This window comes from Cololabis saira, chromosome 16 (genome assembly GCF_033807715.1).
Source record: "Cololabis saira isolate AMF1-May2022 chromosome 16, fColSai1.1, whole genome shotgun sequence".
NCBI classification, from domain to species: Eukaryota; Metazoa; Chordata; class Actinopteri; order Beloniformes; family Belonidae; genus Cololabis; species Cololabis saira.
In genome coordinates this window covers 30109463-30125011 of record NC_084602.1, presented here as the reverse complement: position 1 = coordinate 30125011, position 15549 = coordinate 30109463, and the positions used below count along the sequence as shown (strand labels likewise).

The following is a 15549-nucleotide window of genomic DNA, read 5'->3' as shown; positions in this document are numbered from 1 at the left end:
TGGCATATTAACAGCGCTACAGCTGAAATTAAAACAGCTTTTGGCTCTCAGCTTCCTGATTTTAGTGGTGGTGCTGAAAGTAGGAGTAGGGGGAGTATTGGGACAGGGCCCTGGGAAGATTTCAAGTGCCCTAAAATCTGTCCCTTCTTTTTTAGGGGTAGTGAAGAAAAGAAGGGCTCGTGAAAGAAAGTAGGGGGAGTATTGGGATTGGCCCTTGGACACCTTCTGTGCTCTAAAGGTAGGAATGTGCGTTATGTTTACTTACCGTTTGACAGTATGTCCTGAAGCTGAAGGGAGCCTCATCATCCTCATCAACAAACTTTCTCTTGAAGTAAGCAATCCTTGACACGGAAACGTGATCAGGGACTCGTCTGCAAGGCGGTTCTGCAGAGCGTAAGAAAACAGTACCATAAATAAGCTGCTTTGTTGGACAAGACAGAGGTGATTGAATATCATCACATATGCAAATGGAATTCTCAAGATATGGAAATTTGTACTAAGTAATGTAGAAAGGATATTGTTAGAGAAACGAGCTAAACATAGGCTTACATGAGATTAAACAAATGCATAAATAATTAATTAAAAAGAGCATCATTGGCTGTTGATTTAATTCCTCAACCAGTTAGAAATGTTTTTCATCTCACCCTGTTGTCAAACGAAATTCCATCCATACAGAAGTCTGCATTTATTTATTTAGTATTCAGAGGAGCCGATCTCATAGATTTTTAATATGTATACACCAAATTCAGAATTGAGTATTCTGGTCATGATTTTTGAATCTATTTTGGGTGAACAATTAACGGAAATAAGAATTTATGCAAACATGAATCTTAATAGCAGGCCCAAATGTTTAGTGAAGGTAGAGGCAGAGTCTCAACGATACATCCTCCCTAGAGGAGGCTGAGCCTGGGAACTCTGGGTTGGGTTTGCCCATTACTGGAGCTGAGGTTGCACAGGTAGCTCTTCAGTCTTCCTGGGTGCTGAAGAATAAATGTGTGATGTGGACACTTAACCAGCTACTTGGCCTCAGGATCCTGGAGGGAGTGGGGGAGTTAGTGCAGCATGTACACATGTGCTTTGTACAGAAGGCATTTGGCTGTGTCCCTCGGGATACATTGTGTGGGGGGGGTGTCATTGATCCATGAAATGTTTGAAGTAGAGTTCCGGTTCCTCCACACCGAGAAGACCCAGCTGAGGTGGTTTAGGCATCTGGTGAGGATCCCCTCTGGTAGGAATGGGCGATATGGACTAAAAAATGTATCACGATAATTTCTGGCATTTATCCCGATAACGATAAAAATGGCGATAAAGAAAATACCAATTCAACTCCACCTTTGTAACTATAAATCTATCACCACATTCAGTCTTTGGAGCCCCCAAAACACTGCTCTAAAAGAATACTAAATGCTACTAAACTACACCAATTAAATTGAATGAATAAAAACTAATTAAATTAGTACACCTTTACTGCAAAACTGTAGTGACTCAAGCTCCTCGCTCTCAGATCCGCCTTCAGCCATGTTTGTTACATAAAAACGTCATCAACGGGAATTTATCCTTCTTTCTTTCTTTCTTTCTTTCTTTCTTTCTTTCTTTCTTTCTTTCTTTCTTTCTTTCTTTCTTTCTTTCTTTCTTTCTTTCTTTTTCCTTCCCGCACACGTACGTTGTGTGTCGATTTAACGCAGAACCATAAATCCGGCTTTACACAAGAAACGTCATCAACGGGAATTTATCGTTTTTACCGGGAGATGACAAATTCTTACTGTGGGGAATTTTTTTGACGGTATATCGTGAACGGTAAAATATCGCCCATTCCTACCCCCTGGATACCTCCCTCAGGAGGAGCTTTGGACATGTTCAACAAGGAGGTCGCCACAGGTATTATGCTAAGCCTGGTTTTTGGGTGTACCCTGTTCATCGGATGCACAAGACGGTGATGATGACGGTTCTGTGCTCCGATGTGTGTTCAAAATGACCAGTTTTAGCTTTTGACCCACCGCCGCGTACAAGTTCATTGGCTAGTAGAGGGCTGCATTGGGATTGGGTCCCGCGGGACCCAACGCAAATCCGGCGGGAGCGGGCGGTTTGAACTTTGCTGCAGCTAAAAAAAAACACTGACAAGATCAAAATCAATGACGTGGAATAGATCCTCAAACAAGGTCTTTACAAAACAAAGCAGATCAGATATTCGAAGGAACTGCGTTTAGAGTCTGTGGTGCATCTTGGAAGAGAGACGCACGGGATTGGGACCTCAGTCGGTCAGCAGCATTTCTCCCTCCACAGCAATATTATGGCCAAGTGATTCATTTGTTAAATTAATTGGTTTCATTCGTTAACTTTGTCTATTTTATGTTATTTATTAGTGTTATTTGAGCCACTCACAGCCTACTCTAGTTATAACCCCAAACACATAATTGATGTGTGCGCAAAAGGAGAAAAAGCTTGTGCGATGATGACAATGATGTATTTGCATCTAACTTTCGGTCAGGTGACCTATGAACCTGCAATTATCCATCAAGCTCCACAATTATCATGTTAACATTAAATCAGATAGATTTGTCCAGGACATTTCTCTTGCGGGTCGGGAGAAGACACAACATCAATGCATCTCTATTATTGTGCAGGCATGAATTCTCAGAGTTTTGCGGGAGCGGGCGGGAGTGGAACACACACATTGCGGGTGCGGGCGGTAATGGTTGGAAATTCAGCGGGAGCGGGATGAAGAAAACAACACATGGAACACCCCTGTGTGAAGCCAGCCTTCGGCTGCTGCTCCGATCGTCCAAGTTTGGCCAGCAGGAAGTTAATGGATGGATGGATACATATTTTACATGCAGGCATCACTTCCTTGTCTACGTGCATTTGATATGAGTTTGTCACGAATTCCAAATCTCTTTCTCATCACTAATTGTTAGATCCAGATGTTGGACGGTCGCCTTTGCCCACCAGCAGATTCCATCGCTGATATATTCTCATCTGTTGCTGTAGTTCCATGTTAAGGCTTTTCCTGCACTCCTCCAATCACATCTTTGTTCTGTCAATATTCAGAGAAGCTCATGAAGCTACGGGCTCTATTTTCAAGATCTGTTCCTTCTCTTGATTTCCAGGGCACGCACAGATTTGGGGGAAACAGAATTCAAATGTGCAGCCTCCATGACATGGAAGAAATTGATTTTGTTCAATGAGGTATAAGTTTGTAGCGGTAATATGGTGCTGTCATTCTGGTAAGGACTTTGTTGTAAAAGAAATCATTGGTTCTATTGACATTTTCCTGGGTTAAGTAAAGGTATAGAGTAATTAATAATCAAAACTAAATGGAGACAAATGCTGTTAGCCTGCTAGACTGCTCTACACAGTCCTGCACTGGCCTTCTGTTAGCAACACTGGATGCTCAAATAAACTTCTATTTTGGCTCTTAGTAAAAGAAAAAGTTTCTGATGGTTCAAATTCCTTTCGGATGTATCATTATATAGTTTTTGATGGGCTCAAACAGTGCCTGAACAAGAATGGTGTGGGAAACGCTTTACCTTCTGTGAAGCGCTCTTCAGAGCTGCAGGGCGTGGCAGGGTTTGGCAGGCAGGTCTTAGTGCAGCGCTCCGAATCCCATATGGGTGGGAATACGGAGGGTGGAGGGTCTCCCTCTGGGTCCAGGAAAGGATTCATGGACAAAACAAGGGTCATCTCTCTCTCTGGTTCAGGTCTGGAAGAAACAAACACAGTGGAAAAAACATCCCACATGGTCAGAGATCTGGTTAGATGCAAGTTATTCTAATATCAAATATATTACCGTACTTTCTGGACTATAAGCTGCACCTGCATATAAGCTGCATACGGTCTATTTTTTTTAAAAAATAATAAAAAAAAGATATACAGGCCGCATCCGCTCTGTTTAAAAAAAAAGATCTTTCAGCCGCAGATATTTGTTGTTAGATTAGATATTTACTACATGTACAGAAGGATTCTGAACTGTAAATGATGTACATGTTTGGACCTAAATAGATCTTTCCTAACAGTGTCTTTTAACACGGCAGCAACTTTGCTGATTAAAACGGGACAGAACCAAGAGAAAATAACCGCTATTTATTTATCTATTTACCTGTTTGAAATGTGCTTCTACTTCTATCTGCTAAAGAAGAAGTAGCGTATTCTTCTTTGCATTTATTTTGTCTTAGTTTTGATTCTAATTCCGGTTAGAGCGCCCCGAGTGGTGGAAGAAAAATCCACAGAATAGCCGCACCTTTGTATAAGCTGCATGGTTGAAAACCTATGAAAAAAGTAGCGGCTTATAGTCCAGAAAATACGGTATATGTGATACTATTATATATGAAATTATTAAAATGTCACATTTTTAAAAGTATACAAACCAATTAACAGGATATTTCAGCTTGTTCGGTTTTTTGGTGGTTAATTCAGTATCAGCTTGGAAACTATTTATGCACATTAATACCTATTCCTTCATCTACATAAACCTCACAAGCATTTTGCATATGCTCCCTTAGTGATGCAGGACATTTTTTAAAGCTTTTCATCTAGCTTTGGCAAATACACAGCTTTTGCAGAAAGGATGTTGTGCTGAACGATGCCAAATTTGAACGGCAATACCAGTGAGCAGTATAAATTGTCAGAACGCTGCCAACTCTGTTGTGAGTGTGGCTCTGCAAAGCGAGGCACACGGATGCAGGAATGACACCCACTCTCACCATGAATTCCCTATTGATTAGCTGGTAGGGGAGTTAGTGAGATGTTTGACACCAATTTGTTCGGTGAAATGAATCTCACATGTCAAATCGCACTGGGAAGCTTGAGTCAACAGCATGATAATCTGGGAAACAAAGGAGATGATGTGTATGGTGCCAGCAGGCCTTAAACTCAGGGCAAAACCACTTGACAAAAGATTTACAACAGATAATGTCCCTATTTGATTTTAATCAATGTTGAATCTTGTCAATTTTCTAATAAAAAACAAAGCAAAACAACAAAAAACAAAGAAAAACAATATTGAAACACCTAGCACCTTATGTTTTAAATGCAGGTGATTCAAATAGGAATAAACATTAGTCTGACACGTTGCTTGGCGGAGAGCAGCACTAATCTACTAACTGAGCCTTTTCAATCTGAAAACAAAGCTCTACTGTGCAGACGCTGAGGGGCCTGAGAGACTAAGTCTGTCTGAGATTCTGTGAATCCACAGAGAAAAAAAAAACTGTGTCCTTTTGATCATGGTGAATGGCTGTCATCTGGTCTACTGCTGATTTCTCCCCTTCATGCAGAATGCAAAGCCAGCTGTGAGGGAATCAGCAGACGGGCCTCCTTGTCACCACCTTTCCTCCTCAAAGCTTCTCCTTCCCTTCCTCCTCCTGCCAGCACAAACAGATATTATCAGCCACCAGCTATCTCGGCAGATCAAACGGAGGTGGCATCTCGGCCTCAGCCCTGTTGGATACCTGATTAAAATGTCCGTATCAATAAGCTTCCGGTTTTGCTTGGCTGAACAGATTCGTTTCTCTGTGCTGCTTTTATAGTGTTTGCCTTCGACGGACTAATCAACCGCTGGAACATCACTGCAGGAAGAACCGTACCAAGCTCCTGGGAGTAATGGATTACACAGAACAGAACAGTATTACTATTATTATTATTATTATCCATCCATCCATTATCTACACCTTCTTATTCCTATTCAGGGTCACAGGGCTCTGCTGGAGCTATCCCAGCTCTCTCTGGGTAAAAGGTACAGAGGTGTCAAAAGTATTCACATTCATTACTCAGGTAGAAGTATAGATACTAGAGTTTAAAAATACTCCTGTAGAAGTTGAAGTATCAACTCAAGTTTTTTACTCAAGTAAAAGTAAAAGTAAAAGTACTGGTTTCAAAACTACTTAAAGTATAAAAGTAAAAGTAATGTGAAGGGGGAAAAAAGCCATTAAGGACAAAAGCCATTGAAAATGAATGTATCTTAGTATAATGCAAATACATTAAAGAACCATATATGTGTACTATTGAGCATTAACATGTGTTTCAGAGAGCAGGAGATATGATGACTAGTTGCCTATAAGTATTGTAATGGTGCAAAAAGTCAAACTTCAGAGGCATGTTATCATTTATCCTAACATTTATTGGAATGTACATCCAAGTTTAGTTGCAGGAATCTGAGGGAACGGATGTAAGAACAAAACTGGACAAGAACATCTGAAACAACCACAACCAAATTCACTCTATCTGGATGGAGCAATTTAACTGGATAGTTTTTTTTAAAGGCCGAAATGAAATAGAGTAACGAGGCTGTTTTTAAAATGTAAGGAGTAAAAAGTACAGATAATTGCGTGAAAATGTAAGGAGTAAAAGTAAAAAGTCGTTTGAAAAATAATTACTCCAGTGAAGTATAAATAACCAAAATTTCTACTTAAGTAAGGTAGCGAAGTATTTGTACTTCGTTACTTGACACCTCTGAAAAGGTAGGGTTACACTCTGGACAGGTCACCAGTCCATCACATTTCATTAGGTATATCTGGTGTATCTGATGAAGTGGTTGGTGAGTGTATCTGGACTGTGGGAGGAAACCCAAGCAAGCAAAGGGAGAACATGCAAACTCCACACAGAAAGACCCCTGCAACCTTCTTACAACGGTACAGGCAAGACGCTGTGCTGTCCCAGTATTATTGTCAAGTGTACCAGACAAAGTACCAATTCTGTTGTATAAAACCAACAACAACGCCATCAAATTACAATGTTTATTACCTCTAATAAGTCAAAATGAGTGTTTCCTGTGAAAAGCTGCCTCATGATGATGTAAGAACTCAAGATATTCCTTTGGTACAAATGAAGAAAAAACCCAGCAAAAGCCTGATAAATATATCAGGAGAACAGCTTGTAGCACCCTATAATGTACTCATTTCCTGAAAATGTAATAATGCCTGAAAATGTAATAAAATTTGCACTTAACTTAATCGAAAATGTAATAAAATCCAATAATGTAATAAAATATCCTGACGGATATTGTAATAACATTTTTACCGATAATGTAATACCATATCACATTACTGGGAATTTATTACATTTTCAGGTGGGTCATTTTTATTTTTTCCAAAGCTGATAATGTAATACTTGACAAATAATGTAATATATATGTTCATTTTCAGTTCTACATTTTGTGTTTTAAGTATCTAAGAATGTTATATACGCTGCAGTTGAAACACCAGAATGACTATTGGGTTAAATTGCAGACTTTAGTACCATGTAATAAATTCCCAATAATGTAATAAGGTATTACATTATCTGTAAAAATGTTATTACAATATCCATCAGGATATTTTATTACATTATTGGTGAAGTTATTACATTATTGGGTTTTATTACATTTTCGATTGAGTTAATTGCACATTTTATTAAATTTTCAAGCGTTATTACATTTTCAGGAAATGATTACATTATAGGATGCTACACAGCTGAAACAGTAAAAGCAGAAAGCCACAGTCTTTATTAAAAAAAGAAAAAAACACAGATCAGGTGCAATCAGGTCAGCAGGAAGGAGCCACTTCATGCTTTGAAGCATATTATCATCAACGATCTGTTTCTGTTCAGGTTTGCAGAGTCTATTCAGGCTGTAATTGTGCAAAAGCAGCCCTGGATAGGTCGCCATCCCATCACGGGGACAAAGAGAGACAAATGAGAAAATAACCATGCACACTCCCACTTCAGGAAGATGTAAAAGTATCCACTCGACCCAGCGTGCTTCTGCACTGGAGGAAGAGGCTGGAGCACCTGCAGGCACCGGGGGAGAATGCAAACTCCAAACAGAGAAGCTGCAGCCAGGACTGGAGCGGGAAGCCTTCGTGCCTCAGGTGAGAAGCCACAACAACACTGTGCTGCCCAGTCAGGCACATAACAAGACAAATCTAGTTCAGACAGGTGAGATTCCTTAGAGAAAAGCTAAGGACTACTGTGACAAACAAAAGCAGGACTCTACTACCTGGCACAATAGACTTTTTTTTGAATGGCACACAAGTATTTTGAGCACCGTGTCCAAGAGACGGAGTGTAAGAGTGCAACAGTCTCGCTGGTATTCACAGTTAACAACAACAACGTTCCTGAGTGTTGCTGCACAGGGGGCAGCCTGTTGCAGCCATTCAGCTCTTACTGTCTTTGTCCTTGCTTCTGATTTCTGTAACATTTTTCTGTGTTGCTTTGGATAGTCTGCCACTAATAAATTGCTGAGTTTCCATGACAACAGAAAGTTGTGTACTTTGGGATCAGCATTAAGCTCCAAAATTAGACCCCGGACCCAGAAAGGTTGAAGAGAAAACATTAAGGGTGAAATGCAGGAACAAAAAAGAGATATGTGGAGGAGGGTTACACCAATATTTCCTTCACTCATCATAAGGAATGTGTGATTAAGTACTTTTACTCACAAATGGTTGCAGAAACACATTCTGGACCCTAATGCCTCTCTACCCAGGTTTCAGAAGTTACAGGCAGAAAGAGACTGCAGACCCCAGATATTAAATGTCAGTTTACATTCACGTCGTCATCTTGTAGCTGCTAACACAGCATGTAGCAGCAGAGACGTGAGACGGCTGCAGCTTCATCTACGAGTTCAGGTCGGTCAAACAGAGGACTCTTGATAGCTAATTAGTCTGGCTCCATGGTTCTTTTTTATGTCACAATACACACCATTTTTGAAACTGGCATTTTCCAAAGCAAACAGTGTAAAAATTCAAGTTTGGAAATTCACAAATGACATCAAATTAACAAAAATATATTCATTAAAGGAGCATGAGGCTCCTTTTAAGAAATTAGACTATCTAGCGCCACCCTTCACCACGACGGCCGCTGGGGGTACTGCAGCCAACAGTGAAGCCGGCATGGGAGAACGGGGAGAACGTGCATGCAGCGTCATGTGACGTCACATCCGCAGCCCAGCGCGGGAAATTCGGGCCCAGAATTGCAGCACATTTTGCAGCACACAGCCTGTTCAAGGCAACGGAGAGATACACTAGAGGGCTCATTCTTTTGGGTTTGGAACGCTTCATCTGACATTATTACTAGAAAAATTAAAACGTATACGAATTTTTTTCATAAATCCTGCCTCAAGCTCCTTTAAGTAATAAAATTAAACTCCAATGATTTTTTTTACCTATTTTTCTTCTAAATGATTTTTCCTTTTGCAACCTGATGTTCCATTTCTTCGCAATATGTTAGAAATTTTTAAGAAAAATAGCTCACAAAACCAGATTAGCTCTAAGTGCCACCAACTCTCCATCCAGAACTGCTGCAAGTGAGGACAAAACAAAATAGCTCCATATAAAGAATGCCGGTCGAAGTTAACAAACTGAATACATCGACATGAAGTAAAATATGTGAGAGAGCGAACACAGTGGACAAAGGAAGCTGAAGCTTTTCAGCCGATATGTTTCTGTCTCGATGCTTTGGACGAGTTCTACCTGCGGCTCAGTGTTCACTTATAAACTATAAACCTTTCATGGATGCAAAAACTCTTACATTTTCACCTATCTATAGAAATATGTTTGTGTCCTTTAGTGTATGTGCTCCATGCACAGGTAGCAATCTGCGTTTTGTGGATAAAATGCAATGAAAATGCTGCCAATTCAATAACGGCGACACTGGAGTGCATTAAGATCATCGGATCAGACAAGCCTCCCGCGTAGATTAGTCCAAATGAGAACTGCTCCGGTTTTATGCGTCGATCAGGAACAAAGTTGTAGCATGACATGTTTGACATAATATGCAATGATGTCAAAATAATAGCTGTCGATTGAAACGCACTCATCCCAGTAAGACTGGACTGCTGAAGGCTCCTCGACCGACGGACCACCAACTAGGGCCAATTATCCCGGTGTCATTGAGCGCCGCTGCCACGGTTAATTAGCGGCCTCGGCCCTCCTCGTCTCCCCACTCCACGCTGCTTTTTCACCTCCAGCTGTTTTCCTCTCCATCGCCTCCTGTCACCACTGCTGTTGCTACGTTTGCAGGGCACAAAGAAACAAACTTGCTATGACTCCCTTTGCTCTCCGTAGGGAACTCCATCGTGACACTCCCTCTCTTCCCCCGTTCTCTCTCTCCGTGACATTCTTTCAACAGCGGTCACAGCTGACAGCTCTCAGAACCAGGGGGGGAACCAAAGCAAAAATAAAGAAGCAGTACGACTACGGCCAGAGTGTCTTTCCTGCATCTTCAGCAACAGTTCTTGCTCTCCAGAGACAAGGAAAGGGAGAAGCAACATTGTTCACATCGGGTTTTCGGGACTGTGAGCAAGAGAGAGAAAGAAACAGAGTTGGAAATTAAAGAAGGGACGAGGAGAAGGAAATCTCAGGCGAGGGCTGGGGCATGATCGTCATTCTTCTTTTCCTTTTCTGCATTTCTGTCAGCATCTCACAGGACCGTGGGGTGCTGAGAGCTAATGTGATGGTGTGTGTGATTCTTTTTAACATTTATTTAAAAGGGGGGAGAAAAAAACCTCAGTACAAGTGTGCGACAGCGTGTGTGTGTTTCACCTCTGTTCGCTCGCAGCTCCTCCGGCTTCATCCCTCTTATCTTCACTCTCTTGCAGATTCCCTCACTCTGCCTGACTCCCTATCTCACTTTCCTTTTTCAAAACACCCTTTGATGATGAGACGTTAATTGCCATGCCAGGACACGACGAGACAAACTGTGAGAGGGAGACGGGGAGCAGTGAAGAATAAGAGGGGAAAATGGGGAAAGGTGGAGCGGATGGATAGATGGAATGAGTCAGATAATGAAAGATAAGTGCCTTAGGAGCCTTGTCGGGAGGGGAGAGCGATCGCCTGCAGCACTGATTTCTGCTGTCATGATTGAATAACTCCCTCCAGTGCTGGGATAGACAGGCAAACACGTACTCAGATATGCAGAATTTGTTGTGTGCTGAAATATTTAACAGGGAAAGTCAACCAGAGCCTCAATGGCAAAAGGAGGCTTAAAAAATATACTAAAGATAGCCATGAAACTGCCTCTAACAGTGTTATAACAGAGTCTAGACTGAATATTTAAATAGTCGGGGACAAAATTTGTGCAACGGTTTTACACTTTGGATTATGTTTCGTCCATCACATCCAACTCTGGCTTCACATCTTTTGTGGCGTGAGCAGGGTGGACTCTCATTTGAGCAGATGCAGCTTGAGCATCAGCAGGTCGACCTCCCCAGCCATTAGTAGGCCTGTGTTGAAAAGATCAATTCTCCGATTTTAAATCGATTCTCATATTAATTCCTAAAAACCGATTCATATGTCTAAAGATCGATTTAAAAAAAAATAAAAAATATATATATTTTTTTTTCTTTTTTTTCTCATAATTACATTACAACTTTTGGTACTTTTTTGTTTATGCCCAAAAAAGTAATATTTTGTTGGACACGAGAATAACTGGTGCCATGTTTTTGCCTTTAAATATGTTTAAAGGTATGAAAACATTAAAGTTTTCAGTTATAATTGCATAAATTGTCTATATTTCTTTGCTTTATATACTGTCTTGGGGTTACATTTGCATAAATGTTAAAAACCAAATTCTCATAAATGGGGAAAAAATAAAAGCGATTTATTTCGTCCTCCGTTTGCTGCCCTGGATCTGTTTGGTAATTCTGACCCACACGATGTTTCTGAAAGCAGTTCTATCAGCATTCTGGGAGCTGATTGGTCCTTACAGCATCATTAGCTGCCAATACTTGCTGTTTAATCTCAATATAATACTACTAGTATTAATATGTTGCATAACTAGACAGTCATATCATTCATGCAACAGCTTTGCAACAGTTTTATTAACAGTAACCAAAATCAATATCGGATCGAATCGAATCGAATCAAAGCGTGATAATCGATTCTGAATCTTAAGAATCGGAATCGAATCGATCTGATATTTGAATCGATCCACAGCCCTAGCCTTTAGCCAGGAATCTCTACTCACATTCAGCTTGAATGTGTTTTAAAAAGGGATATTTTTGCCCTGCTGTCAGACGTTGGGGTCCAGATGTTTGCACCCGCTTGGGAAGCTTTTATTGCACTTCACCTATCTGCCTTCGGCTGTGCTGTGTGCATGGAGAAACATGTGGAAAACACACACACACACACACACACACACACACACACACACACACACACACACACACACACACACACACACACACACACACACACACACACACACACACACACACACACACACACCACACACACACACACACACACACACACACACACACACACACAATGCATGTGTGTGTGAGAGAGAGAAGATACAAGTGAAGGGGAGGAGAAACTCCGGTGAACAGTAATGAAAATACGCATTCACATCGCGGGTGAAGCGCATATTAATTAGGTAAAATGCATTAAAACATTTTCCTGATTGACTCTAAATGAATTCCTTAGCATAACACTTATCTCAACAAGAAAACTAATTTGCATTTCCCTCATCTGAACAGTCTGGGATTCCCTGAAAGGACTGACATGAACCCTTTTAAATGATTTGGTTGCACCTTGCTGGGCTTCACTGTTCAAGCAAGTCCCGAGGAAAAAGTGACATGTATGTCAGAGAGAGTCGGCGCAGCGAAACATGCCACTCTAGACACAGACGGCGTCGTCAATCCTCTGATTGTGAAGTGGCAGTGAGCTGTTTGAAAGCACACACTGGGATGTGAATGAGTGAAGGTGAGAAATGGCAGCAGGCACAGGGGCGTCTTTGAGACACAACGTCTATGTGAACAGACTGACTGAGGTGGCTTTATTTAAGAGAACTGTGGCAAGTTCCCCAGTAAATTCACACGCTATCTGCAAAGAACCTTGAAAACTGTTTTCAATTCCCAAGCTTCTGTTTCAAAACATCCTTTTAGTTTTAAAACATAAGCATGAACAAAAATGTAAATATACGCAACCTTGAGAGTCAAAACTCCAACCTCACTCAAGCCCACAAAAGCTGTCTCAAAGGAAAACTCTGGTTCTCAAAATACTGACATTAGAAATGAGTGGACTCTTGGCCGGTGATCAGAATAAGATGTTGAACAGTTTTTTGTTTATTATAAAGTTATTGTAAAGTTTTTATTTTAAAAACTTGCAAACTGGTACATTTTACTAAATATGTTTTACTAAAAATACTTTTTTCCCTTTGAAAATGTTGTATTTCATCTTTTGCAAAGGTCTGTCTGTATATGTGGCCCTGCGATCCTGCCTCTCGCCTGTAATGAGCTGGGATTGGCTCCAGCAGACCCCTGTGACCCTGCACAGGATAAAGCGGGTATAGAAAATGGATGGATGGATGGATGGATGGATGGATGGATGGATGGATGGATCTCTTGCAATGAGACTGGTTAGTGTGATGTCTCCTCGGTTTTTCCTGCATCTTGAAATGTGAGGTGGTTTCCATTAATTACCGCTGCACGCCATCTCTGTTCTCAATACTAACAAAATTACAGATTTCTTCATAAAGCGTGTTTGCAAAGAGAACTGTGGCGACAGGGGAAACAGTGCAGAGAGCTGATATAATTAATCTAATATGGGAGAATGTTAAATTATATTGCTTAAAAAAAAGGTGCATGTATCAGGAGTGAAAGTGCAAAACATTAACAAGATGTCTGTGAAGGAGAGACTTGGAGAACAACTGAGAACCAGAATGAGAGAAGAGTCGAGCTGAGAGGAAACTAAAGTTCGGGCTTCAAGATTTTGAAAATGTCATTCTTTCCAGATATACACAAAAAATATACAAAAACACAGGATGAAGGTTTTGAGCCCGAGTGGCTGCAGACATTCAGCTGCTTCATACACAAGGAGAAGGGCATGATTTGAAACATATGCCAAAAGCATCCACCCACCCAGCCCCCAACAGACGTTCACCAATTACAGGCCCCATGCTGTAAAACGGCACGAGACAACTGTTTGTCGTAAAACAGCAAAGGAAAAGAAAAAACACATCAGAGAGGGTAGCCTTTAGCACTTTACCTGTTTAAAATGAAAATTAAAAGGCTGAAATGCTAAAGGATAAACTCCCACCCCACCAACTACCGCTTCCTCCTCATTTCTGGCCAAGAAAAACACCCGGACACATCTACAGGTACAAAGCATGATAAGCTTTTTTCACACAGACATGCTGCTAGTTGAGTTGCATTAAAATGCAAAGAAATAACACGCCCAGGGGGGCCGTTAAGGAGAACTATGTTAGTGAGTATTTAACTTATGCAGTATCATCATAATAGCATCTCATTAACGTGATACTCAACACCTTGATACATGTATATACACACACACAGACAAAGACACACACACACACACGCACAGACACATATACATATTTATAAACAGTCCATTGGGATCTTTTTGTTTCATAATACTCACTAATAAGATCAAGTGAAGCTGAAACCAGTGGATGGCTTGTACTTCTAAAAGGAAATGCTCGTTTTATTAACTGAACTAATCGGCTAATGATTGGAGCTTCAAGATGCAAAAGAAAAAAAACTAAGGAAATGTGTGTAATCGCATTTAATAACTGCTAATTGTGGTCCTACTGTGACTGCTTGGTTGGAATCCCCCGCTTTAACGCTCGTAAAAGCTTTGAAGTTGGTAGCTGGTTTTTGGACTCGCTTGTTGCCGTTAACCATGCTCTTCCTTTTTTTCTGCACGTTTTCTCGCTTCAAACCAAGGGGACTGCCCCACCGCCAAACTCTCACATTTAATTCGAAGTTCCTGCACAGTATCCACAGCAGGATTTTAGGGTAAATGTTGTGCTGTCCGTCATAATAACAAAGTGGGCAACCAGGGCCGCCTGCAAACGCCGTATGAATATGCATGGGAGCTGAAAAACATCTTTGTGGCTTTTTACGAAGCTCCACCTACTTTCCCCAACAGTAACACAATAAAAACTATTCAAAGAAAAACAGATTTTTGAGCCAAACATGGGGAGGATTTCATTTGCTCACTGATCTGCGGGACTGTGCAGCATGTTTCTAATAAACTGTGCTCTCTCAAAGTTCTTTCTTTTTTTCCTGTGGCCTCAAAAATGCTAATCGATCCAACATGTGTTTCACAAAGTGTATCCTGTATCGCTCTGTGTGTATGTGTGTGAGTGTATTTAGTGTTTATTCCCTGTTTTGCTGGCCAGGTTTTTTTTTTCTTTTTATTACTAAGTATTTCTTAGGCTTCGGGGAAAAGATTGCAATGAAAATATGTCTGTGGTTTTCACATCAAAACAGACACTGGACGGCCTGGGAGCTTCTTCATAGCGCGCACTAGCATGTAATGTGTCATGGCTTCACAACAGCGCAGACTCTAGCGGGTAAATTGGGAAACAGGGAATTGTGGAGAAGACAAGAGTGGGTCAGCAAGATTTACTTCTGCCATATTCCATTATCGCAGACGACATACATACCCGTGCAGCGAGAACACACGTTCAATAAATCCTGACAAAGTGCATTTACATTTACAGTCGTAAAAATCAAAAAAACGTTGTTGCTAAGCAGCGTATGACTGAATACTGCCCAGTATTTGTGGAAATATTATTATTCTATTACGGGATGAACACTGTCAACATATTTCCTGT

At 40.9% G+C, this 15549-nt stretch overlaps 1 protein-coding gene across 2 annotated transcripts in view; it reads right to left on the bottom strand.

The window, feature by feature from the left end:
* The window catches only part of LOC133462369 (SERTA domain-containing protein 4-like), a 37644-nt gene that overhangs the window by 5032 nt on the left and 17063 nt on the right, over positions 1-15549 (bottom strand). For both annotated transcript variants that reach the window (XM_061743587.1, XM_061743586.1), the window contains exons 2-3: positions 3528-3700; positions 266-384 (exon numbers count right to left, since the gene is read on the bottom strand). In XM_061743587.1, coding sequence (XP_061599571.1) covers positions 266-384; positions 3528-3681 — 273 coding nt within the window. In that variant the 5' untranslated portion in view covers positions 3682-3700. The remainder of the gene's footprint in view (positions 1-265; positions 385-3527; positions 3701-15549) is intronic.